This window comes from Rhea americana, unplaced genomic scaffold (genome assembly GCF_003343005.1).
Source record: "Rhea americana isolate MKP2758 unplaced genomic scaffold, rheAme1 scaffold_42, whole genome shotgun sequence".
In the NCBI taxonomy this organism is placed as follows: Eukaryota; Metazoa; Chordata; class Aves; order Rheiformes; family Rheidae; genus Rhea; species Rhea americana.
In genome coordinates this window covers 5941249-5965743 of record NW_028186557.1, presented here as the reverse complement: position 1 = coordinate 5965743, position 24495 = coordinate 5941249, and the positions used below count along the sequence as shown (strand labels likewise).

Sequence of the window (24495 nt, the reverse complement as noted above, 5' to 3'; positions counted from 1 at the left end):
AAAAAAAAAAAAAAAAAAAAAAGTTTCTGTGCTACTTTTGGAGGCCTGTCTGAGTTTTGCTCTCAGTGTGACTCAGCCCTGCCAGCTCCAGACTCAGTACTGCAGTCCCTCTTCCTTGTCCCTGGCCAGAGGCTTAATTTGCTATGCCAGCACAGGATACCTGGACAGTCTGACTGCTCTGCAGAGACATGCCTGGTAACTCATTAAAACTGCTTCTTGACAGGCTCTGAGAGCTGACTGGGACCTGGTTGAGCTTGTTCCTAGCCAGCAACTGGCTGCCATGAACCTAAATGCTGTGGCTGGTGCTAGTGGGACTGCAGCATCCTTGCAGATATCTTTCTGGGCTTAGATCTGTTCGGGTGGCTCCTGCTGCAGAAAGCTCAGAGAGGGGTTTTTGCAGTGGTAGCCTGCAGCTCCCCTTTACAGCTGTGGTTTTCTGGGGCTTGGCTGAAGGGCAGAGAGGGCAGAACAGCTTTCCTTCTGTCTGCCTGCACACTGTGTGCTTTATGTTCTGCTGTTTTTCTGGCTCTGTGGCCCCCAGGGAGGTGGTGCTCCCTCTGTGCCCAGCTCATGCGGTCCCCTCTCTTCTTTGCTGATTTCTCTTGCTTCCACACATCCAGCTCACAGGGCATGTACACAGCTATGTCTCAGTTTGGGCTGTTTTGGGTTCCCATCCCAGCACAACGTGAAATAGGATCTCTGCCTCTGTGCCACATCGTGTGAACTCTGTTGGTGTTTTTCCCTTGGGCTCTCACTATAGTCCCTTTCTCAAGCTCTGTTTTTTAACYGACATCCATTCGGCACCCTTTGTGTTCCTGAGTTGTGCAGGAGGTGACATCCACAGCTCAAGTAACTCTGTGTTTCCTTGCAGTACTGGCACAGGTTTATCAGTGTGGCCTTGAGCTGGCTGCAAACAGAACTGGCTTAGCTGGAGCAYGTGTTTTGTCTTTAGGTACAGCAGTAGCTGCCTCCACGCTGCATTTTGGAGGCTTTGGAGTGAAAAACAGCATTGTCAATGGGGCTGCCACRCTCTCTTGCTGCACAGGGCTGGCCTGCGGTTGTTGTGCTCTCTGACAGCACTGAGCATGTGTGATCTCGTCCTTTGCCCCTGTTGTGAAGGCCAATGGTGTAATCAGGGCTGGCTGCAGGCCTACAGCACCAAACTGGCAGCAGGACCAGGATGTCTCACCCTTTACTTTGCCAGAGCTAGATGACAGCTGCTGCTGCTGCAGGTGGGGGGGAAGGAGGCTGTGTCTGGCATGGGGAGGGAAGGGATGGGGCCTCTTGTCACAGCAGCTTTCTGTCCTACTTCCCTAGCTTCTTGTCCTTGGAGCGGCAAAATTCAACTTCGCTTGAGCCACTGAGCAGCTTTGAGCTGCCTCTGAGGAGCAGCAGCCACGCGTCGGGTACGTCCTTTCCCTTTTTAGCCCTGACTGGATACCAGCATGGGACAAGCAGATCCCAAAAGAGGGCAAACTGGGTCTAACAGGCTGAGGAGGGGGCAGGAAAGCCAAAGGGTCCCAGCACTTGCTGCGTGGGAGAGGCCATAATTCAGGTCAGGAAGGCATCTGCTACCCCCTTAGTAGTCAGATGAGGATGGCTGAGATGAGGCCAACTTCTGGCTCCACTTGCCCTAAATAAGGGGATGGAGGTGGGTKTCTTCATATATTAGAGAGAAGCAGAGAGAAAAAAAAATATTTTCTTGCATTTCAGGTTTCCTATAGCAAACTAGGGAAGAGATGGCTTTGCTTGCTCTGCATCTGCCTTGCTTCACTGTGTACCCACCTTCTCATTCCCTTAAAAGAACTCATCTTCCATCAGGAAAAGCACAGCCATCAGCTAGTTATTAYTGTGCTCTTCTGCCCTCTTTACCACAGGTACCGCTACCCTTCCTTCAGAGCTTATACTGCTGCTCCTTCCCTTCAGAAGCTAACTACCACTTCCATCCCTTCCCCTCACTCCTCTGCTGTCACAACTCTAAGCAATGCAGCAAAAGAAAGGAATTAAGTTCAAAAAAAGTGGCTTTAGCCTCTGCCCCCTGCCAGAGAAGAGGCCAAATGCCYGGCAGGCACGACATAGCTGCCCTGCTGCTCAGCCTCCCTTCACAGCACCAGGCACTGCCCACCACTACTCCCTCACCTAAGCACTCTTCTCCTGCCCTGTGGAAAGGCAGAGTTTAACAACAGAGCCTAGTGACTGCTCTTACAAGAGCACAACACACGATGCATATTTGCCCTGCTAGAACTGCTTAAGGGTTAGCTGTGGTGTGCAAAGTAACCTCCTGGCTGTTTTGTACAGTACAGCAAATGTTACTAGAACCCAGGTGTCCTGACTACTCCCCACCAGGCAGCAGAGGGGCAAGGTTTGTTGTTCCTACAGCATTTTACCTAAGACAAAAGGCACTAGGCTAACCTCAGAGCGCTGCTCTATGGTTCCTCTTCAGTTGCCTTTAACAACGAATAACGTTCCTTGCTCTCCCACCAGCACTAGCCTGAACTGTCAGCTCAGCTGAGGAACGTGCAGAACAGCATGGGATGCAAACCAGCAGATCAGACCTGTTGTGTTGACTCATGGTGCTCTAAGACAATGGTTATTCTGGGGAACAGGGGAACTCCATCAGCCTAGTGGTAACCCAGAGAAAATTTCAACTCCAGGCATGAGTCAATGCACACTAATAACAAACTTCGGGGCTAGGGTTCAGCAGGGTCAGGGCAGACACCAGTCTTCTACCGCTTTCCTGCTGTCTGAAACCATTCAGTCCCCAATGAGGGATGCAGCAGCCTTGCAGCTGAGGTGCAATCACTGAAGTGTATACAAGCCTTCCACGTAGCAGGATAAACCTAGCAAAGAAAATCAGGAACAGCCCTGTTGCCCTGAGAAAGTTTCACCAGTGAGAGCACGGCACTTTTGTCCTGAAGCAGCCCTGAAGCACAAGTGGCTTCTGCAATCACACCGTAGCAAACAGCCCTTGCAGTTACATTGGGCATTCTGTTCTTGCCCCATAGAAAGTCACTGTAGAGACACTGTAAATGAGGGCTGGAATCACAGAGCAGACAAGGAAAAAGCATGTGCCCTAACACACAGCTGTATTTTTCATCCTCAAGTTTGTTCAGTATCACATTTTTAGCTCTAGCTCCAGCTTCTGAAGGCAGAGATCAATCTCATCCATTGACATAGCATAGCAATATTTAAAGAAGTTACCCAAAATTATCTTCCACTATATAAAATAAACTTTACATGTAGTCCCTGCACTTTGTAAAAAAAATAACTTTTTTTTTGTACAAAGTATTTGGCATCAGCAGATTATAGACAATTGGTTGGGATCAGAAGGTCCAGCAGTGGTCTTCACCTTGTCTTTTGGAGTGTGATAAAACCACGGTGTTTGCCTGTTTTTACAGAACCCAGGACAGCTGAACGGTAAAACTTTAAGTCTTTCTCTTAAATAAATTCACTACATATTTCGTAAGATGTTCTTGAAGTTTTCCAATTCCTTAACGCTTGTTGATATCCTGTGTGCAAGAGAGAGAAAAGGAAAACATTACAGCAACACATGTATCACACCTTATTTAAAAAATCCAAAGAAATGGACTGCTATCAAGTAAAGTTTTAATTGGCTCTTGGAAGGAGAGAACTTAAAGTCAGGTAAATTATTTAAGAGCTTAGCTGTAACCAGAAACAAATTTTGCAGACTCTTTTTAAAGCAAACAAACACAAGCTTCTGTGTTCTGAGAAACACAGTGGATTAAGATGTTACAGGGAGCTTAGCAGTGATCAGACATACCCATTAACTAGAGGACAAGAAACAGACCATAATATTACCAGCTGTCCAGGCAGGTTGCTGAGACTCCTTGCATATCAGCTTGTTTCTTTTGAATGATTTTTGAGTCACCTGCCTCATTTTCTTGCTGAATGTATTTTGCCCCTGGAGCATCAGCATCTGTGAAGATGCCAGATCAGATTCCTAGGATAAGGCCCATGACTTCCTCCTCTTTAAAGGACCTCGAAGTCTGCCCTTCCCAGCCTGGTGAGCTCCTTATTTTAAGAGAGTTTTGAATAATCAAAATCACTTCTGAATGGACAAAGATGGAAGTCTGTTTTTAAAAAGCTCTTCTAATCCATCTGAGGTGGGTAGAAAAGCTGGAATCAGAGCTCTAATTGTTGACAGAAAAGCTGCCTGGCCCCAGCTCTATGCTACAGCCGTTTCACACAGAGGAAGACTTCCACGGTAAAGGTTCAGCTGGGCAGTGGGCAAGTGAGGGAGAAAGAGACTCTTTGCCTCTCTCAGCCCTCAGCTTCCTCTGAAAGCAGGTTTTCAAAGGGGCTGTAAGGTCTGCGTGCTGTTTCCAAAGGCTGTGTCAACACGGCATAAGTAAAGGCAGACCAAAGGAGCTGGAATGCTTTCTGCAGGGAACACAGCAGCTGTGCTCAGGAGGGTAGCTGGGGGGCGGGGGGAACCCCAAAACAACAACAAAACATGCTAGGGTATGGGTATTTCTGGGATTTCTAAATCTGACTGATGCACATAAAGATAGGGGCTCACACTGCAGAAGAGAGAATTCAATAAGTCTGAAATGAGACATAAGCAGGACCCACAGAACTTCATTACTGGCAGCAACCTCATTTGAAGAATTATTCACAGGAAACTCCAGGTCCATCAACACCACTAATTGTTAATGCATAACCAAACCATCTTGCAATCCTCACTCTCCTAAAAGCCCCCCTTCCCTCCGTTTCTGCCAAGACTCCCCATCCGGCTCTCTAGAAGGGTTGGACTAATAGATTCCTGTTAAATACAGCTATGGCAAATGTGGATCTGAAAACAAACTGATGAAAATTATAAGCTTGAAGGGGAGATTTAAACTGAGCAAGGAATGGGTAAGAGGAGCAACCTTTGTTTGGGAACAATGTGCTCCCAGGATATATGAATGCTTACTTGAAGTCTGCATAGAAATAAGRATGATAAAAAAGTTGTTTTAAATTTTCCAACTATTGCACCCAGTCTTAAAACCACTTGACATCTGGGAGCTTCTTTATGAGAAAGCATAATCAGAGCAGGAGTTAATAGCAACATTGCTTATCAAAACTGAGCTGCTTAAGCTTAAATGGGGTGCAAGACAACAGCATATATAAAGATACAGAAAATGAAAATAAGAAGTCTCAAACTAACCTTCCAAAAGCATTAAATAAAGCAACAATTTCTTGTCTTGTCAGCTGGAATCCATAGGAAGGGCCACTTTCAGGCATCTTCTCTATCAGGTTTTCAGAAAATAGAACCTTCAGTGCTGTACCCAAGCCCTGGGTCTGTGAATAACAAATAAGGCCATTTAATAGAGGGGAGACATGCAGAGTCTGTCTCACAAATTTGACTTTACTTCCCTTCATCTTCTTTGCAAGGATTCCTGTTGACATCATCTTAACAGAGCAAGACTTGGATTTCACTTAGTCCATAGTTCAGAGAAGGAGGTAACACAGAGCCAGGACATTTTATTTGCTTAGCATTAATTTTGGTAGCAGAACTATCCAAGAGAAAATTCCTGCCTAAATTTGGACCACTTGCAAATTCAGTGCAGATCTCAGCAAATCTGCAGTTGCATAGGACCCTCTGCTTTGCTAGTCAGAGGTTCTTCACCCCCTCCATTCTCCTGCACTCTCAGGGAGCAGCTGCAGTGACTTAGCCCAGTTCTCAGCTGTAAAGGCAACGTGCAGCTCCAGTCAGGCCCAGCAAGCTGGAATCAGCACACTGCTTCCTGCTGACTGGACCTCAGTAAAACCTGAAGCTGCTCTGATCTGTATGTAGGAGCTGATTAGTATCTAGGAGCTGCAGCTGCACACCAGAGTCCCATCAGATGAGATGTCTCCAGATGTGCACCAATCTTACCTGCAACTTCCCCCAGAGGCGACATTTGAAGCAGCCGACGCAATCCATTATTTTAGAAATATTCTTAAAATGTAGCCTAAATTCCTCCTAGGGGAAAAGATATTTAAAGTTGATCATTGTTAAACACTAATTAGGACTTCTTCCATGCATTAATCTAAACAAATCCAATAATGCATTAATGCTAGACCTTAGGCTAAATTCAGTCAGACTGAGTTAGTATAATGCTCCCTGAAGTGGAGTCCTCAGCAGTAATTCACCACCCTCCTTCGGGTGCATCCTAAGATCTGTAGCTTCTCACCAATATCCAATCCATTCAGAGAGCAAAATGAATTGGTGTACCTTGAGYTTACTGAGGTCCCTGTCAGATCTAGTATTATCCCAGACACAAGCTTGAATATTTTTTCAGTAACAAGTGCCCCAAAGAGAAGGGGTGGACAATTACCTTTAGTTTAGCAGCTTCTTTTTTATTCCCTGCAAAAAATGAGTTTTCATCAAAATGCAGAGGGAAAGACCTGAAATGGAATTGGGAGGAAAAAAAAATTAAGAGTTTTTTTCTTTCTACAGATCATATGGCTTAAGTGCAGATTCACCAAAGTATCCGGTTAGGCATGCAGATGAAATCAATAGGTATTAGACAAGTAACACCACCAAATGTTTTTTTTTTGTTGTTTGTTTGTTTGTTTGTTTTTTTTAAGTGTAAGCTCTGTTTCTTAAATCTCTTAAGGGCTTTCAATTTTAGCTTATATCTCACCCTGGAGAGATTTTCAGTTACTGCTCTATGGTTTCTAAGCAGCTGTAATCTGTTTTCTAACAGACATAAGCACTGAAGGCAYGGGAAAGTGACAAGATACATTTAAACACCGATTCCTTTAGGAGACTGCCATTTACATCTGGTTTGCTATCTTGCATTCTCTCACTCCAAATTCTGTCTAATAGCCCAAATCTCTGTTAGCAAAACATTTAGGATTTATTCTAGACAAAAATACGAAGCCAGGACTGCCATTTCATGGGTGAGTCAAACAGCTGGCCAATTTCAGGGCATGTAGGTAGTTATTAAATTTAATTTTACTAATCAAAAAGGCAATCTAAGCCATTAAACTGTGGGCTTAATTACCCTGTTTTACAATTTGAATTCAGATACCAATGTACTCTCAACAGCATTACTCTACTGCACAAATCATGCTATCCCACTGCAAGAAAGAACCCAGAACCTGCCTTTCTAGGCACTTTGAGTGAAASGTTAAGTGTGCTCAGAGACACCAAGGTTGAAAGAGCCATTCTACCCAGGTATTGAATGTATTTACTTGGCCAGATGGAGGGTTTCCAGCAACAGGTTTTTGATTTCTGCATCGTGGATTTTATTTCCTGTGTACAGCTGGAAATCTGGGCGCTCAAAGAATGGCAACGCTTTGGACAGGGCCCGCAGCTCTATCAGGTAGAGGAAGTACAGGTTCTTGAGTCTCCTGGGACCTTCCCCTCTGGTGAGAACTTCATCGAACCTCTGCTGGAACTCTGTAACATTGGGGCCCCATTTCTTCTCTGACCACGTATCTGAGAGAGCAAAAACCAGAAATAAGGTAAATGGTTGCAGTTCTAGTTAATCTCATTCCATTGTCCCAAACTAAATGATGAAATGTAACTCTATTGCCCATTTTAAACAGAATTAAGTCAGTTCAAGAGTTTTCCATCAGTTAAACTGAGAGCAGTTTTATGTAAACTGGTGCTAGTTCAGTATTTGTCTGCAAGTTAAAAGGACAGCAGGGATATACTGGACAGGCTGCAAAGGCCCCAGGGCCCTCTGTTGCTTCATTCCTGCCCTTGAGAGCCAGCCACTGACATGCTGCAGAAATCACAAGAGGTCTCACTGTTTTGGTCCRAGTGTCTGCAAAGGCAGACAGCACAGGCCTCCTGATTACATTGCACCAGGAGCTAACATGCAAATCAGAGGCTAGGGGATGCCCTAACGAATATGAGAACATCAGAAAAATTTCTTGTAGTGTGGTAGTGCAGCAGAAAAAAAAACAGCCAAGAATCAGAGGAGATTGGCCTRTATTTCTGCTGTTGAGCTCCGAGAAGATTTAGGAAGGGATTCAAGCAAGACTGTTTACAGTCTAAACCAGGAGGGCATATGCTGTACACTGCCAGGTAGAGATCCGACCTAGCCCCAAGGCCAGTGCAGTGAAATGCTGATGTGCTTGAGTGGAGCATGATTCTAACACAGAGATTTACTGCTTGCACCTCCACACGGCACTGCCCAGCATCAGTCCAACAGCAGCTCTGCCAGGGGCTGCCTGGGCAGCTCTGCTCACATGCCACACTCTCACCCTGAAGGGGGTAACTGCTGTCTTGCAGCTGGGGGATATATGCAGGATGAGATAGAGAGACATGAGAGCTTTGGGCCATCCCACTTCACTGGGACACAGGAAAACCCAGAAACTCTCTCTACCAACCCTCTCCACTGCATACAGAGGGAGTAGTGTGACAAGATTGTAACTTAGAGAACAGAGTGAAATACCAGAAGTTCGGCCCATATTCATCCCTTTTTTCAGAGTTGYTTACAGATAACTAAACCATTTAAGAAAAATCTTAAAGAGTTACCTCAAACAAAGGCTCTGCCAGACAAGCTCTGGCAAACCCCACTAATGTTTCACTGTGTCAAAAATCTCAGGCCTGTCCTCACTGGGACCTGCCACCCTCCGAGGGGAACAGAGTGCACAGGTAGCCAGGCTTCAGTGCAGGCTGGCATCTTTGCTCAGACTGCAGCTGGGTCAGTGACAAACCCTGGGAGCACAACCGTGCCACCACCCCAGGAGATGGGCAGAAACCCAACAGTCCATTCACCCACAGGCACCAGCTAGGAACCAAGAGGTTTCAAGAAGCCTTCCCTAAATGCAAGAGGCYTTCACAGCACAGAATGTTTCTATTTGTTCATTTGTCTCGTTAACATTTTGTAAAGTATGTAGTGAAATTAAGTTATAATAGAGTCATATCAACCTGATGGATTAAAACAAAAAATGCAAGAAGCTTTAGAAGATCTTAACTTCTAAATTGCCAGTAGATGACCAGCCTAGCAGAGAAGGACTTTTTCCTATCCTTCAGTTTCAGAAGTTCAGCTCTCTATCATGGCATCCATAGACGGGAATCTCTGCGTGGACAGAGTAGGAACACTTCTCAGAGCAAATTGTGATGTTTTTCTGTAGCCTTTCACCAACAGAAATAATCTCATTCTACATAAGCAAAATAAATATCTTTGCTTGTCTATCTGTAGCTAAGCTTGTTTCAAAATCTTATTTTTGCAGTCCCAACTCATCTCTTATCGGGTCTAACATAGTCTAACTTACATCAAAGTGAGGCCTTTGGGTCTGTAGAGACTTAAATATAGTTACTTAGTTAAATTTAAATTACTTATCCAAATTCCTACAGTTATCTCAAATTTAAATCTCCTATACTTGATTTCTGTAAGCTTTAACAGAATAAAGCTGGTAGGCTTGGTCCACAGGTACCGTTTAGAACTGCACAATACTTCAGAGAGCTAAYTGTGGACAAAGTTATCTAAAAGAAACAAAAGTCACATACGGAAACTACTAAAGGATCTTAGAAATCCCAGCCAAGCATCTCACAGTCTAAGGGAGATTATTGCTAAACTGTCAGACACAGACTAGCAAGASGCAGCCTTGATAGGCATGTGGAAACCCACTTCAAAGTAAGTTTGCAGGAAGACTAAAAGAAATACAAGGTAGAGGTCTAGGTAAGGAGCACGGCCCAGCCATTTTCAGATCTAAAGTCATGTGGTAACTGCATTCCTGATTCCGTTACACAGCTAGTGGCTACCTGTGTGCTGAGGGAGGGAAGAGCACAGAAGCAGGCCCAAGCCCTGCTGGAATGGGCTGAGTCATAGAAGTTAAACTCCAGTGTCAACATACAGCTGACATCAGAGAGTCAACACAGAAAGTGGCACTTACCTTGTAAAAGGTACCTAGCACTCAAATGAATGTTAATGCTTGCATGGAGACCAGAAATAAGTCTGTAGAAAGCTCGTTTCTCTATGCAGACACCTGAAAAAGAAATGGGCATTTTAAGATATTGAAAGAACATACTGAATTTTCCTCTCCTGYCTGTCAAACAGAAATCTAATTTCATTTGAATGTGAAAATAATTCCCACCCACACCCTGGCCATTTTGCATTCATCCCGAAAGGAGCAACCAAGTTTAGAAAACGAATTACCTTTCAGCCAGTTGTAAAAAGTATGCCCTGGAAACAAAAGAAAAATGACACATGAGTGAAATAGCTTGTGCTAGCAAGAGAGCTTTAACATATCATGTCATGTTTTAGGCTATTTCTCTGGCCACACCTTTCAAAGAGGGGCAGTTAGGCACTCATCTCTTACCAGATGCCGGAGGCCATTGGGACTGCAATTCTTTGGAAAGCTCCACATTTAACAGCCAGATCTCCCCCAAAACATGCTTTTCTGCTACCCCAGAATCAGCACTAACAGGCGCAGAGAAACATAATGGTAAGTCCTGTTCCTGAAGACTTGGGACATGTCAGTGATTTGATTTTCAAATGAGACTTGTGCTCCAAAAAACTGCAGGTGCATTTTTAAAGCACCCACACCAGGATGGGCTGGCCTCAGCAACAGGGAACTCAGAGAGATCTCTCCAGAAGCCCCTGAACGCTGCAGAGTTTCAAGACTACTCCTGATTTTGCCTGCACAATGATTTTGCTAACCAGAGGTATTACACTAATGCTACAGCTCACGACATAAAACGATAAAGACTCTGCATTTGTTTCTGTTATCAGTAAAAACAACAAACAGAGTGCAACTCACCTCCATCATCTGCTGATGAGAAAAGCACAGGAAGGGGGAGCAGGAGAGGGAGAAAAGAAAAGATAAAAATTACACATGACCAAAAATACTCTGAAGCACCAGCATTAAGACTGCTCTGTTAATCTGCTCTGACAAGAGAACAAGCCTCTCCTTGTTCAAGGGAAGTTTAGAAATATTGTAAACACACAAAATAGCATCTCAAAGAGCAGGCAGTGAAGATATCAGATGAGCAACATTCCTGAATAACCTGACCAGCACAGAATGGATCAATAGCTGTGAAGGAAGTAACAGCTGAAGCACAGACTGTAGAACAGAGAATGTAACTGCCTACATCTCTGCTGCAGATCTCCTGTATGACCTCCAGCAAGTTACTCAAAGACTCCATCCCTACCTCCTGCACCATATATAGTCACTAGCAGCAACTCTGACAGGTATTAGGTCAGACCATCTATTTCTATGTCCTCCTGCTTCCTCATCTGCAAAACAGCAGTCTTTCCCTCTCCTCTCATGGAACCTATGTTATTTCTTTCGTATCTTGGACCAAACAACAGAAGTCAAATGAAGCACTGATACTTTAATTGCATTGTATACTCCTTTCAACATAGCTGCTCCTTTGCACAAGGGTTGGTCAAAGAATGCAGCAAAGCACCTACACAACCTAGGAAAAATTCAGGGATAACCCCAGAAGGCACTGCTAGATTGGTCTTCAGATAGTTGCTTTTGAATAAGCTTCTCTTGAGCTTAAATAACATGGCCAAAGGGTTCAGGTCAAACAAAGGAGGAGCAAGGCAGCATGCTCTAGATCTCTGGGCAGGAAGGGGCGTCAGGAGATGTGGGTGCTGTTAACAGCCTTGGGCTTTCAAATCCCTTCCCTACTTTCATTTGCTCCGCTTGGTCTTAGCTACTACTAGCACAGGGTTCCTCTTACTAGGTGGTTTCCACAGAGGATCCCAGGCAGGGTCTTATTTCAGACCTTCATGGATGCCTTTGACATTGCTGAGTCCAGAAATCAGGTATCTGGGAAGAGTTCAAGGCTCAGTCCTACTCCCAGCCCCATCAAAATTTCCATTTCTTCTACAAGTAGCAAATCAGACTCCCTTTCTATATGATAAACACCAGAAAGACATCCTTCCAGGTGCCCTTTATATTATCCATAAAGCTTTAGACTCGATCAAGAACTAAGACATATTTCTCATAAAGTAGGAGAAGCAGCTCAGATAGCATGTACTGTTCCTGGAGCTCAAATCAGCACACTACCAAATAATTTAGCAAGATGAATAAATGACTCACCTCTATCAGATGCCAAAGGTCTTTTTACAGTCTGGGGCCTAAGAGCGAGGAAAAAAAAAGAAAGAAAGAAAGAAAAAGAAAAGATTTACATAAGTAATATAAATGATTGTTTCATTGCTGTTCAGAAATCCACTTCCCAGCAGTTACATTGCTTAAGGAGATCTAAGAAGAACTCCTGCACTTTAACTTTGCTCAGCCAGGAAAAGGGTAGAAAGAAATGCAAATCTCTTAAAAGAAAAAGCTACAGAGTTTTCTCTGTAATCAGGAAAACAAGTGCTAGCAGATATCATGCCACAGGCTTGATGCTGGAGATGCACTGCTGTGAGTGGGGAAAACCACTGAAGAGATCACGGCAGGCAAGAYTACAGCTACAGATCAACTTCCCACCAGTACTGTGCAGTAAAGCCAGGAGAATCCCAAAGCAGAGTCTGAACCGGCTTAGAGACCAAGGAGTTCGATTCACCTGAGTCACCAGGGTGCACTGGCCAGGGAGGCCAGGGCTACGCGACCGGGCTCACATCACACAACGGATGCGCGCTTGCTGCCAGGCCACACTACAGGGCTTGAATCGGGAGCCTGCACCAGGGCAGACTGTGAAACAAGGAACAGCAAGGAGGGCTCAGCCCCCAGCCACAGGGCAGCCATGCAGCTTGTCCCCTGCTCCAACAGCCCACACTGAATGAGCACTGCAGCAAGGAGCAGAGGATGGGGACTAACGGAGCAATTAAAACACATGCAGTCCCTCTGCAAAATCAGCACCTGCAGCAACTGATGGCTGGTGGAACCTGGCTCCCAAAGCACCTACTTGAAACAATTTTCTTCGTAAATACTATTCCAGATCTTCCAGGCATCTGGTCCTTTGTAGCCAGTGTAGCGCTCAGGATTCAGCAGTAAGTCCACATACTCTGCATCAGGAGAATGGATATCTGTAGAGCAGAGTGCTGGGTCAGTGACAAAAGCTTCTGATGGAAAATGATACCCTCCGATGCTGATCCCGCCGCTTCTGCACACACTGAACAGCCTTGTAAAGAGACCAGCCTGTCCCTCACCCAAAAGGCCCATACCCAATATTTCCTGCACACCAACCCATTACAGCAGGACACAGCTCGCTGCCTTTCAGTGCTATCAGAGGGCAAGGCCGCCAGTGGCAAAGCTAACTCCAAACATGCTCCAAGTTGCTAACTTGCTAAATACTGCAAGACCTTGACCACCAATGAAGCTTTGTCAGGAATTTTTACCTCACGTTATTTTTAAAACACAGAAAGAAAGAGTAGCAATGCCATATATACTGCAGGCTTGCTAGAGTTATACATTGGCCTAGAAGTTCCGCAGAGAATTTAAAGAGCTTAAATCACACTACAAAACTTGTCACATCGAACAGGTCCCTATACCATCAGCTTCGCAGAAGCTTTCTGAAGAGTCATCATGCTGCGTCCACCGAAGCACAGCCTCCCGGGTTTCCTCACTGCAAAGGGAAAAGAAAAAGGCTGTTGGAAAGGACACTGATATTAGATTTCCTTCGAGACAAACAAGGATTGTGGAAAAAGAAGTCAAACCTCAAAGACCCGTCAACTGCTCCAAGTCTCTCAGCTTCTTCACATTCTTCAGCAARGTTATTGGCTTCTTCTGAATACTGGGTTGAAAAGCAAGGGGGTGGGGAGGGAGGATTAAAAAGCAGTTTTACCACTGTTAGAATTCTGCCTTTAGCACACTAAACAGTCTAAGCACCAAAAACATTTTTATGATTCATCCCATCCTGTATTTCCACAGGATGTCTGCAGATATTCAGAGGCTTATGCAATTGTGGTGATTGTTGCAGGGACTTGCAACAGCCTCCAACAACGTCAGAGGAGCATTTTGTGCCTTAGCAAGTCATTTGCTCTTGGAAAAGTCTCCCAAACTGACCTACATTAGCAGAGGGGAGGATCTGACTTCAGGGTCATCACTTTAAGGCTCTATAGTATGCCAGACACTTGAAGAAGGTAAAAGTTTAGCCAGGAAGTACATCCTAACCATTACTGCCACCTGATTAAGAAGGCTTTTTGATAAAAAAAAAAATAAATAAAAAAAAAATAAAAAGGCTGGAATGACACAAAACTAGTCCTATAACTAGTGTCATTTTGTACTCACCTTATAACTTCCAGATCTAATTCCATCAGGGACTTCATTCTGAAAGACAAAATTGAATATATGCTACCTGTGAGGCTGACTGACGCAGCTTTTAAGTCTAATCTCTTAAAAAATGAGAAGTTTATCACAGTCTCTAAAAGTTAGAAAGCATTCAAAGCATTCAGCTGCAACTTATAAGATGTTTGATTTCTGGCTCCTCCACAAATTAATGTTAAGCAATATTGTCAGTGCTTTATTCTGATGTTTCACAAGACTCTTCTCAAMAGGTCCGCAGCCTTTCATGGGTGCTACGTCAGGTTATGTTTTGCTTACTCAAGCACAAGGCTAGGGAAGCTAATATAAACTTTGGAGGAGCTGGAGATTCCTCCCATCCGCTCATGTCTGGCATCCTGTCTCCAGGTGATGCAGGCCTTCCTGGCACGAGCCCAGGTGCCTCTTTTCAGATATTGCARCTCCCAGCCCCAATACAAGTCATTCAAAAGTTTCTCTTTTGCCATTTCATCCCGTATTTCAGACTTCCCAGCTACATACAGCATAAGGCAATCAGGCCCTAAGTTCTTTTCAACTTCCATGTCTTCCATCAATGAGAAGGCAATAAAACTGGTTCTACACTGCASGAATGCTGGGAGGCAAAATTCATCCACAATGGTAGTATTTGCAACTGGAGGGGAGGAACCCCCAATGAACAAGTGTTATTTTTATTGCTTTCAGAATGAAATAGACCCAAAGCAAAATAATTAAAAACAGCAGTGGCACGGTCAGTAACTGGACTCCCTTTAAAACTTCAGCAGCAATGCACATTTAAATGAAGAACATCTTCTGGCTAATGTTAATATAACTGTAATATTACCCCAAGTCATCATCATTATCAAAAACATTTAAAATGAAAAACGTGTTTAAACGGAACTTAGAACTTGGTGTTATTTTAATCAGAAAASAAAACTAAAAGCCATCATTCTTTTCTAGCCCATGGTAGGCATCTTCTGGAGACTAGCGAAACAAAAGAATTGTTTGAGGAGTAGGGTAATTTGGTAGGGGAGGGGAAGGAATACAAATGAATTTAACATATCAGAATTTATATAACAAATGATGGKTTTTCATCCACCTGTGCCAGCTTGTTTCAAGATGTCATATCAGCTTACGTATTTTTTTGAACCAAACAGCTACACAGCATCAGGTTATCAAAGCATTATCGGGTTGTGGGGAATAAACATCTGCTTCCAAGCATCATACTTGAAATTATGCATGAAAATAAACTATAGTGACATTGAAAATGTGTGGAAAACAGGATCAAGAAGCCTCTTCCATCCAGAGTGCTACTATCCTTTCCTAGTATCTGTTAGGATGGTACACTCCTGKGCACGACGAACACACAAACTGCACTCTCAAGCCTCTTTAGAGCAAGATAGTCAGTTGCTGGTAACCAGCYCAGAAAGCCAGGCTGGGTGGCATTCTCGCTAGGTCTGTCAACCCAGCAGCCAACTTCTAATTCACTCACTTTCTCTCGCTCCCTTTTTTCAGGTAGACTCCTTCAGCCAAGATGTTTTCTTTTGCTCAGTGCATGCAATTTCTAGTATTTTGTCCAGGATGCAAACACAAGAGTGTCTGCTTTTGTACTGGAGAACAGAGGAGTCTGAAAAAGCCACTTCATGCTATGGAGACTGCTGGAAAATCTGCAAGGGCTAGTCTGCATTCATCAGCCAAAAAAACAAATCACAATGTTGCTCACAAGCTAACAGAGTATCCAGGCAATTCACACAATAGGTGCTTCTTGTAAGAATAGTGGATTTGCCTGAAAAATCGTTTCATTGATGTCCAAATTAAAAGAGGGACCAGAACAAGTTTTTGGCAGTTCATGGAGAGTCAGCTACTAAAAGCTTAATATTTCGTTAAACCCTAAGAATTTCATATTTCAGCTCTTCTTACGGATCCCAATACTACTGCTCCTAACAAAGCTTCATCAGAGCAACAGTTTGGGTAAAGCTGCAAAAATCAGGAGCGTAAATCATTTGCCTTTTTTCCCCCTCTTGGTCCACAAAAGCTGAATACAGGAAAGAGGTAAATAAATAGATTTTGTACTTACAGATGGGCAAGGCTTTACAGCACAGTCTCTTATTCCACAGTGACTGTTGTCATTCCAAAAAGGACAGGGTTTCTTCAGGTTTACCTACAAATAACATAGTATACTATTACACATTTCTTTATACAACCAAACCAACTGCCAGGCACAGTCTGCCAGCACATATCTTTAATGTTTTGGTACAATACTTAGCATTACATAACTCAGACAAAATTCGTAACAAAAGACTGAGGAAGGCAGTGAAAGGGAAAGTGGAAGAGGAAAGTGATGTTTTAACAAAACTGATTTTAGTCACTCTCACTCATTCTCTTATACTAGACACGTGCCCTGTGGTCTGGCCAGGACTATTTGTGGTGACATAGAAGACAAGCCACATTGGCTACTGAATCCTAATCCTATCTTGAGGCTCTATTTTTGGGCTAAGACAAACCTTTTTGGTCAGTCAGGTGGCACATTTTGTACCCTTTAGTACGAGGTACTGTGGGTGATCTTTGACACCAGAATATTGCTCACTTCATCCTCTGTGAAGCTTTGGTACGTTTGCTACCCAATGTCTCAGTTTTCTCATTTTGGGCATCTTATGATTGGAGCCTGCCTGCCTCCCATCTGGAGGAACAAGAAGCCTATCTGAGATGCTGTAACCTTGCTGCCATCCTCCTGCAGCCAGAGCACAGTTCTTCTACAGTCACGTTAACTGGTTTCTGGACTTGGTGTGCAAGTCTTCTGGGCATGATGGTAACAACAAATCCCTTGGTGTTTATCAGTTTGATTGCTGTCACTCAGGTCCTTTTTTTACCACTACAGGCTGTTCTTTTAATGTTTGCTCTGTTTCTTCTGGTGCTTCTACACACAGACATTTCCACACATACTTCATTCAGACCAATCTTAATACTTCTGTTACAAATCTCAACACTGGAAGGGGAAAGGACATTAACTTCTTTAACAAGTCTATCTATGATAAGATTTAGCCTAGTGCTAAAGGCTCTAGGTCTGCAGAACAGCCTTTGACTGGATCTCTGTACAAGGTGAACACTACTCAGAGGAAGCACTCAAACTAAACACAGGAGAAAAAAAATAATAAAGAAAACACTGCAAAGCAAACAGGTCCCATTCCCCACAATATCCTGAGCTGTCTAAATTTGCGAAGTAATGACTGAAGGTGCTGGGGTACAACAGCATTCATCTGCACTCAGCACAGCTCTTTGTAAAGCATATTGAACATACCTTAGTCTTGCTTTTCTGTGAGTTGGTATCAAGTATTGTTTTTCTAGAGCAACTAATATTAACAAGGCTTTGTAGGTTTTGTGGGGCAGCAGGAAGGGGCAGTTCTACCCTGGTGATTTTGTATGGATCTGTTCTACTTTGCAGGGCAGTGAAGTGGGGAACTTTTAAAACTGTTCTTACAGGAGTGTGAACGCTTGTCTTGTCAGCAGACTCAACCAGGCAAGAGTCCCTGAAAAGTATCTGCATTCAGCAAGCAAAGCACTGCTCCATAACCCCACCACATCCAGCCAAACCCATGCAGAGGCATGTACAAGCAATCTCACTGAAGGGAACGACAGTCTGGCAGTAACACCAATTAATTTATCTGCTTGTTCTCAGTGTCTTCCATTCAACAGAAAAAGCCTAGTTTATTTATCAGACATCCTCATTATGCAATATTGATCCTAGCTATCAACATTTTTGAGCCCTAATTCAGTGAAAAGGGCATTTAATTGGCCTACCGCTTGAGTTCTTAAGGGTAAAAAAAACACATAAGAAAATATCTTTAAAAATATGAAGTCTATTTTATAAGCATATGGCATCACTTTATGATTCTCTTGATAGCAGAAAAGTCAGACTTACTGACCACACTCCTAAAAACTAGGATTATCTGGTTTTAAAAGATCAGTAGTAAGTTTTAGAGAGTTTTAAAAAATATGACACACAAAACAAACACAACTCTCATATGAAAAAATTACCTTGTAGTATCTGAAATAGTTACTTTCCAGAAGTTCATTCAGTCTAGGAAAAAGCTTGTAGTTGTTGAAGGCATCAATGGTTTCTACATCACAGGTGCAATCATCTAAATAACCAGTGACCTGTTGGATAAGAAATATGAAAGTTAACACAAATAAGTTAGCTAGTATCTTTTAACACTGTGAACAATCAAATATTTCAATTCAGAATTTTCTTTCCTTTTACCAGAGGGTCAACCAGTTCAGTTTAATTGGAATTAAACAACATTAAATCAAAATGTGCTGGATTGGCAGAGAATGTGTTTGGATGCATGTAGATAGGATCTGTTCTGTCTTCATTGCTGTATAAACTTGGAGAAGCAGTTTTATTCTGGAATACTTTTCCTCTACACACACTGATATTTTAAAATTTACTTATGTCAGATTAGCAAGCATCTCATGAACACTTCCATCTTTTTAAAGAGATGACTGACACTTCCAGCTAGACTGTTACATACATACAAAACAACAAACAAACCAAAAGAGCCTTTGCYGTGCCTGCACACCTGATACAAGCATCTTCGATCTGCGTGATTGTATCAGGACCAAGCCCAGCAAGGTACTGGATATCGTCTGCTATAACAGAAACAAGTCGTACACGGTCCCTGCTCAGATTCTTGTTCGACATCAGCCTCTTCAGCACGTCACTCCTGGCAGCATGGCATATCGGCAAGAGCTAGCGCTTGCTAAAGGGACAAATAAAGCAATAACAGTGCCGCCAAAGATTACAGAACCCAAACTCCTTGTTTTTAACCTGCACCACAGCCATTTGTTTGAGTTAATTGGAACCACAGCAACTGCAACAGTCTCTCAGAGAGCCACTTGGCAAGAAAACGTTTGTTCTAAATCTGATTTAGTAAGCCAGCATTTCTTGCATCACTCTGAACAACTCAGCAAGCTGTCTGCGAGCCCTGGAGAGAAGAGGAGGGGAAAAAGAAAAATAAATAAATAAATAAATAAATAAATAAAAGCAAAACAAACTCAGCTATGGCTTTCCCACACGTAGCTTACTGGCTAGAAGAGGAAGTTGCCCAACACAGTAGTAGTTTTGCTTCCCCTCGCTGCCCGCAAGTACTTAACTTGGGGAAATCACCCCAGCCAGAAAGCAAGTGTATTACTCATTCACTCTCAACAACTCGCCAGGATTTTCCTGGCTGTTGATGAATCAATACAACGTGTGGCACATTGCCATTTTCCAGCATCCGGTAAGCTGAGGGGTTAAAGACCAAGCTAGTTGTTGTAAATAGGCACGTCTGATTTATATAGCAAAGAACAGGCCGTTTGCTGCAGTTTATGATAAGAAACCTTCTTGCCACTTCTGTCCCAGAAAGCCTACAAAATCCTGGTAGGAGACTGCACAAAACCAGCATACACTTCACTTATTCTAGGGGCCCATGGCTAATCCCYGCCATCTTTCTGTGCACAAGAAAGCAAGCTGGAAGTAGAGACACRTGGAAGAAGCCTGAAAACATCAGCACGGGCCGTTCCAGTGAAGCATAACAAAATACACTGCTAACTATYGGCATAAAAATTCCCTAAGGGAGGCCAGAAACAAAAAGGCAGATTGGGGGATCTAAGAAGGTGCCAGGCTGTTTTTAAGTGGCTCCTTCTTTTCTTACTTCTACAGCACTCAACCTGTCCAAAGGTTGTCTAAAGGCCCGCTCAGCAGGCAGACCCAGCAAAGGGAGTAAAATCCTGCAAGCATCAAGAACAAACCTCCTCARTTCCAAACCACAAGTCCTACTCCAACCTTAAGGGCAAAATAATAATAATGTACAGAAAGAGAGAAAAGAAAAAGAACCATTTGTGAAACAGGAACAACCTGGCTTGATGCATTTCCAGAAAGCCCTCGGATAACTCATCAAGAGCCACATGTCACCTTAAACACAACTGGGGCAATAACTACCGAGGCTATGAAACTCCCTGCCCTCCCTCCACGAAGGAAGGTAGAAGTGAAGCAGTTGCCCTCACAGTACACACCACACAAGAAGGAAAAGATGGTTTGGATAAAACATCCAGCACCACAGATCTTTTTCCAAAAGGGCTCTCAATACTACTCTGTGCTCAGCCTCCCTGCTCTAAGGGCAGCAGGAGGGGAGATCTATCACAGCAGGCCGGAGTGCTCTCCTCCACTATGATTTGAAAGCTCACTTCTATTTCTTGTGTTCACTTCAAAGCCCACCATCTCATCCTCACACATGTACTGTACTTTGCCATGTTTTGCAAGGTAAGGAAAMTAAAGATTAACAGCATAGCAATTAAGCTTTCCACTAGCCTGAATCAGCCCTTTAAAGAGAGAAGCAGCTTGCTAATCCACTCRCCCAACCCAAAGCTGTTTCAAAATTTAAAAAAACACATTTTTTTTATTTCCTGGAGACTAAGCATCCTTTGAGGAAGGCAGCGTATAGATTGGGTTACATTTCAGCTGGCCTAAAAGGGGCCTAAAATAAAATCTGTAGGTAATCTTCAGCGGTTCTCTATATCCATGTTAGACAAACTTGTCACTCCAAGGAAACCACATTCCTGCAAGAGATAACATCCAAGCATCCAACAGGGCCTCAACTGAAACAGAGGGCAAGGACCATTTGTACCTGGCCTTTCTTCACTAGGTCTGGCAATCAATTCAGGCCTGAAACAATCTGTCATAATGTCATTCCAAAAATAATTCAGGATCAGGGGCTGGAAATGCTGCCACAGTGTTCAGAAGTAGATGGGAGTTGTCCTTAGAGAACTCCAAACATCCACTGCTCCGTTCAGAAGAGCGCTGGTGGGGAGATGAGCTGTGATGCCACCAAGAACATGCYGGCAGGGGTAGCATAAGGGAGAGCGCTAGGGAAAACTTCAGTGCTGCTCAGGTCAGCAGGCAAAATCCTTCCTCCTCAAAGGAGTTCAACTCAGACTGAGCAGAAGTGGGACCACTCTCTAGGCTACATACAGCCAAGAAGGCTTTACTGGTCTCCTTACCTTTCAGCTCTTTAAGCCACTCAGCCGGTGAGAGTCTAAAAGAAAACACAGCTAGGCCTGATAACACTTGAAAGCCTGTGTATGCCCAGCCTATCAAAGGCCACACGTAAAAGGAGTAATAAAACCAGTATCAAGGGCCAGGTCTCCTTGGAAACTGAGAGCAAAGCCCCATTGAAACTACCACCAAGCAACACTGACCCACTTCAAGACACAGGGAAGAAGGCAGTATCAGACCACTCGGCAGTACACATCTGTCAGCCCAGCGTTCCCACCCGATTACGTGACTGCCTGCTGCCCCAGCACCTGCTTCTTTCAGCCCTGCGTGCAGCCAGTCTCGCTTGTCCTGTGCTGTAACCCCTGCTGCCAGAGCAGTTGAACCTCAGCATATGTCAAACGTATGCCCAACAACGGGTGGTGCCTTAAGAAAGAAAAAAGAAAGAAAAACAAAGAAAGAGACAAAGAAAAACATCCCTTTCCAATATTTATCTCCATCTTCAGTCCATAATAATCAAAACTGCTTCTTAAGATGAAACATGAATCAGTTCTGTCCCAAGCCCGCGCCATGTGCTTGGTGGCACCCATGAATCACCGAGCTCAGTGGCAATGGATTTCACTCCACCCAGAAGGGGTGTGAGAGCCTGGCATGAGGCAAACGGGCAGGGCTGGGTTTGCCCAGTGGGGAGGGATGCAAAGGAGCCGAGATAGACGCACATAAGTGGCTCCGGCTGCTGAGTAAGCAGTGAGGAAGGCGTTTGGCTGGCCCTCCACAATAACAGGTCTCAACCCCTTAACACTAACATCTGCCCTGTGTGTGTATAACTGAGGGATTGAAACATCACCGCACGTGGACCCGACATAACCCTTGAGTCTCCCTTTTCCTCCAGTCTCCTGTCAGTCTGTTTTCCCCTGTACTACTGCCACTGCTGTTCCTGCTCTTCTCCCCTCACCTCYTTCTGCCTCCCTCCTTGTCATGCAAACACCCCCTGGGCAGTGGATTTGGAGTTTTCTTCTCTCACAGTGGGTTCACCCACATATCACCACCTGCCACATAGCCGGGCTGGAAGGAAGGCAAACTCTTTTCTGCAGTTCCCACTTGCAGCAGGAATGGGACACTGGCAAGGGGACTACTACAGTGGGTGAAAAGAGGAGTTTCCTTCAGCCTGTACCCAGTTCCCTGGCAGCTGCCTGCTCCTCCGAACAAACCACACCAGTCCCAGGCTAAAAGCAAGCCAATGCCTYTCCCTACTGCCCTGGCACCTCTCCTGAAACCACCCTCTGCTTCCTTGCAGTCATCCTGCACAAGTAATTTGTGGCTCTTCCTGCTTGTGGCACTCAGTCAAGTCAGGTCTCTCTCTCTCATACTTGCCAGCACATCYAGAAGAGCAAGTAGCTGGCAGCCAGGAAAGGACAGTCTCATGTCCAGCATCCGCTCAGACGGCAGCACCTGTTGGCCCAGATGCTTCCCCCCTCCCCAATCTTTCACCCAGAAGACCGAGATGAGGGCTTTTGGAGCTCACATGCAAGCAAAGCTCACATAGGGAACCTCAGGATGAGGTTATACCAYGGAGGATGAAGCACTGTCAGATGGCAACCCCAAGCATCTGTTTGCAAAGAAGAATCTGCAGCTGCTCGGCACTTGGTAGCTGCCTCCCAAGGCAGCCGGCAGAGATAGGGAACGGTGCTRGATACAAATTCTTGCCTTGAAGGCTCATAGTGGCTAAACACCAATTTAACAACAATGCCAGAGTGGCCTGAAAGTCTGTTCAGAGAAGAACAAGGTAACTCTCAGTGGCCAGCCTCATCTTTAATGACAGAGTACTGACCACAGAAACAACCTCTGAAGAAAAACAACCTTTTGCCAGATTGGAAACCTAGCTTCTCAGCTCGTGAGTGAAATCCCAGCCCGCAAAGCATTTGCAGCATAACCTTAATGCAGCTACATGTGTCTGTAAACAATGAATGAGCAATACTTACTAGGAATCTCTAAAGCAAATGGATTCGTGGTTGACTAAAGCATTAACGCATTAGCAAACTGGAATATCTGGGTGGTGATCAAGCTGCTTGTAAAGTTTCAGGGAACTCTGATACCAAAATGATATTCAGTGCTAATGACAGATTGGAAAGCAGAAGCAATATGTGAAACTGTAAGGTACTTTTAGTAACAGATGGCCACTTTTATTAAAAGTTTCAGGACTGGATAGCAACAGTCTCTAAGCAAAGGAAGGGCTAATGTAGCAGTCAAAGCAAAGCAGCTGAGGTATTGCTCTTCATAGTAGAAAAACCCACGACAGACAGGAGAGCAATAGTCATTCTAGAATTACAGCCTAGTTAATTTAGCATCTGAAATAGTACTGGAGTAAGTTCTCTCAAAAGTGGTCCTTGCCAACTGTCTTAGCACCAGTTAAAGAACAAGTCAAAACTCTTACCTTTACCYTATGTCAAGATTTCTTAATGTGACAGCCCACAAGACAGTAAAAGATGGTCCCCAGGAAGAAACTCCCCACTATATCCAGGCTTTCTCAAGCATGTAAACAAAAGGTAGTAAAACTTAACACTTAAGGCTTAACCTATGTTTTACCTACCGGTAAATAAAAACCACCAAGGCAATGCTGCACAAGATGATCAGCAGGTTTTAAAAATATGCCTCAGGTGCATTTTTAAAAGGTTAAGGGGATACTAAAGCTGAGAGATGCTGCCCTACATAACACAATCTCATAAAGGCAATAAAGTCTAGATAAAATCTTGAACCTGAACACTCACACCGAAAACGGAGCCAAAGCATATGCTATTCTATAAACAAGAAGTGTGTTGCAACGAAGCAACAACAAGCAAAACGCAATGCCAGTGCTTCCTACCYGAAAGGAAAAAGCCTGCCAGCCTGTCACTATGACAGAATACCATTTCATTTCGTGTTTAGAGCTTATCTCACACTGCACTTCCGACTTAAACTCCGAAACACAGGAAACAATCTTCACTGTTTGCAGGAAATGCACAAGCAAAAATCCTACAGAGAACTGAAAAGCACACTTTTTGATTCTTTATCCTCATATCTACCATTTCACACTAAGGTGTCAGGAACCATCAAGCCGGGAATGATGTAAAGCCAAGCGCACAACTGCATTTCTTTTCTCTTTCCGCTCTCGACGTCTGATGCACACGCCAGGAGCTCAGCCCTGCACGGCTGGGCTTTACTAGAGCTTCCCTTCTTACCAGGGCGGCACGGCACGGCGCTGAGCGCTCCGGGCCACCCGCGCCCCTCGCTCGCCCGCACCCGCGTGTGCCCAGGGAGCAGGGAGGCGCGGGGCCGCCGCTGCCCCGCCGCCCGGC

General features: G+C 44.3%; 1 protein-coding gene across 1 annotated transcript; it reads right to left on the bottom strand.

Annotated features, from left to right (window-relative positions):
- Positions 1–3064: 3064 nt before the first annotated feature.
- ERO1A (endoplasmic reticulum oxidoreductase 1 alpha) lies at positions 3065–24346 on the bottom strand. The gene is made up of 16 exons (XM_085315127.1): positions 24223–24346; positions 18169–18288; positions 16211–16294; positions 14128–14166; positions 13554–13630; positions 13389–13462; positions 12803–12923; positions 11998–12035; positions 10708–10719; positions 10104–10130; positions 9841–9933; positions 7183–7429; positions 6321–6390; positions 5879–5965; positions 5168–5301; positions 3065–3509 (listed from the first exon to the last, which is right to left on the bottom strand). Exons 1-16 carry the CDS (start codon positions 24223–24225, stop codon positions 3452–3454), a joined length of 1284 nt encoding a protein of 427 aa, XP_085171253.1. The 5' UTR covers positions 24226–24346; the 3' UTR covers positions 3065–3451.
- Positions 24347–24495: the final 149 nt, after the last annotated feature.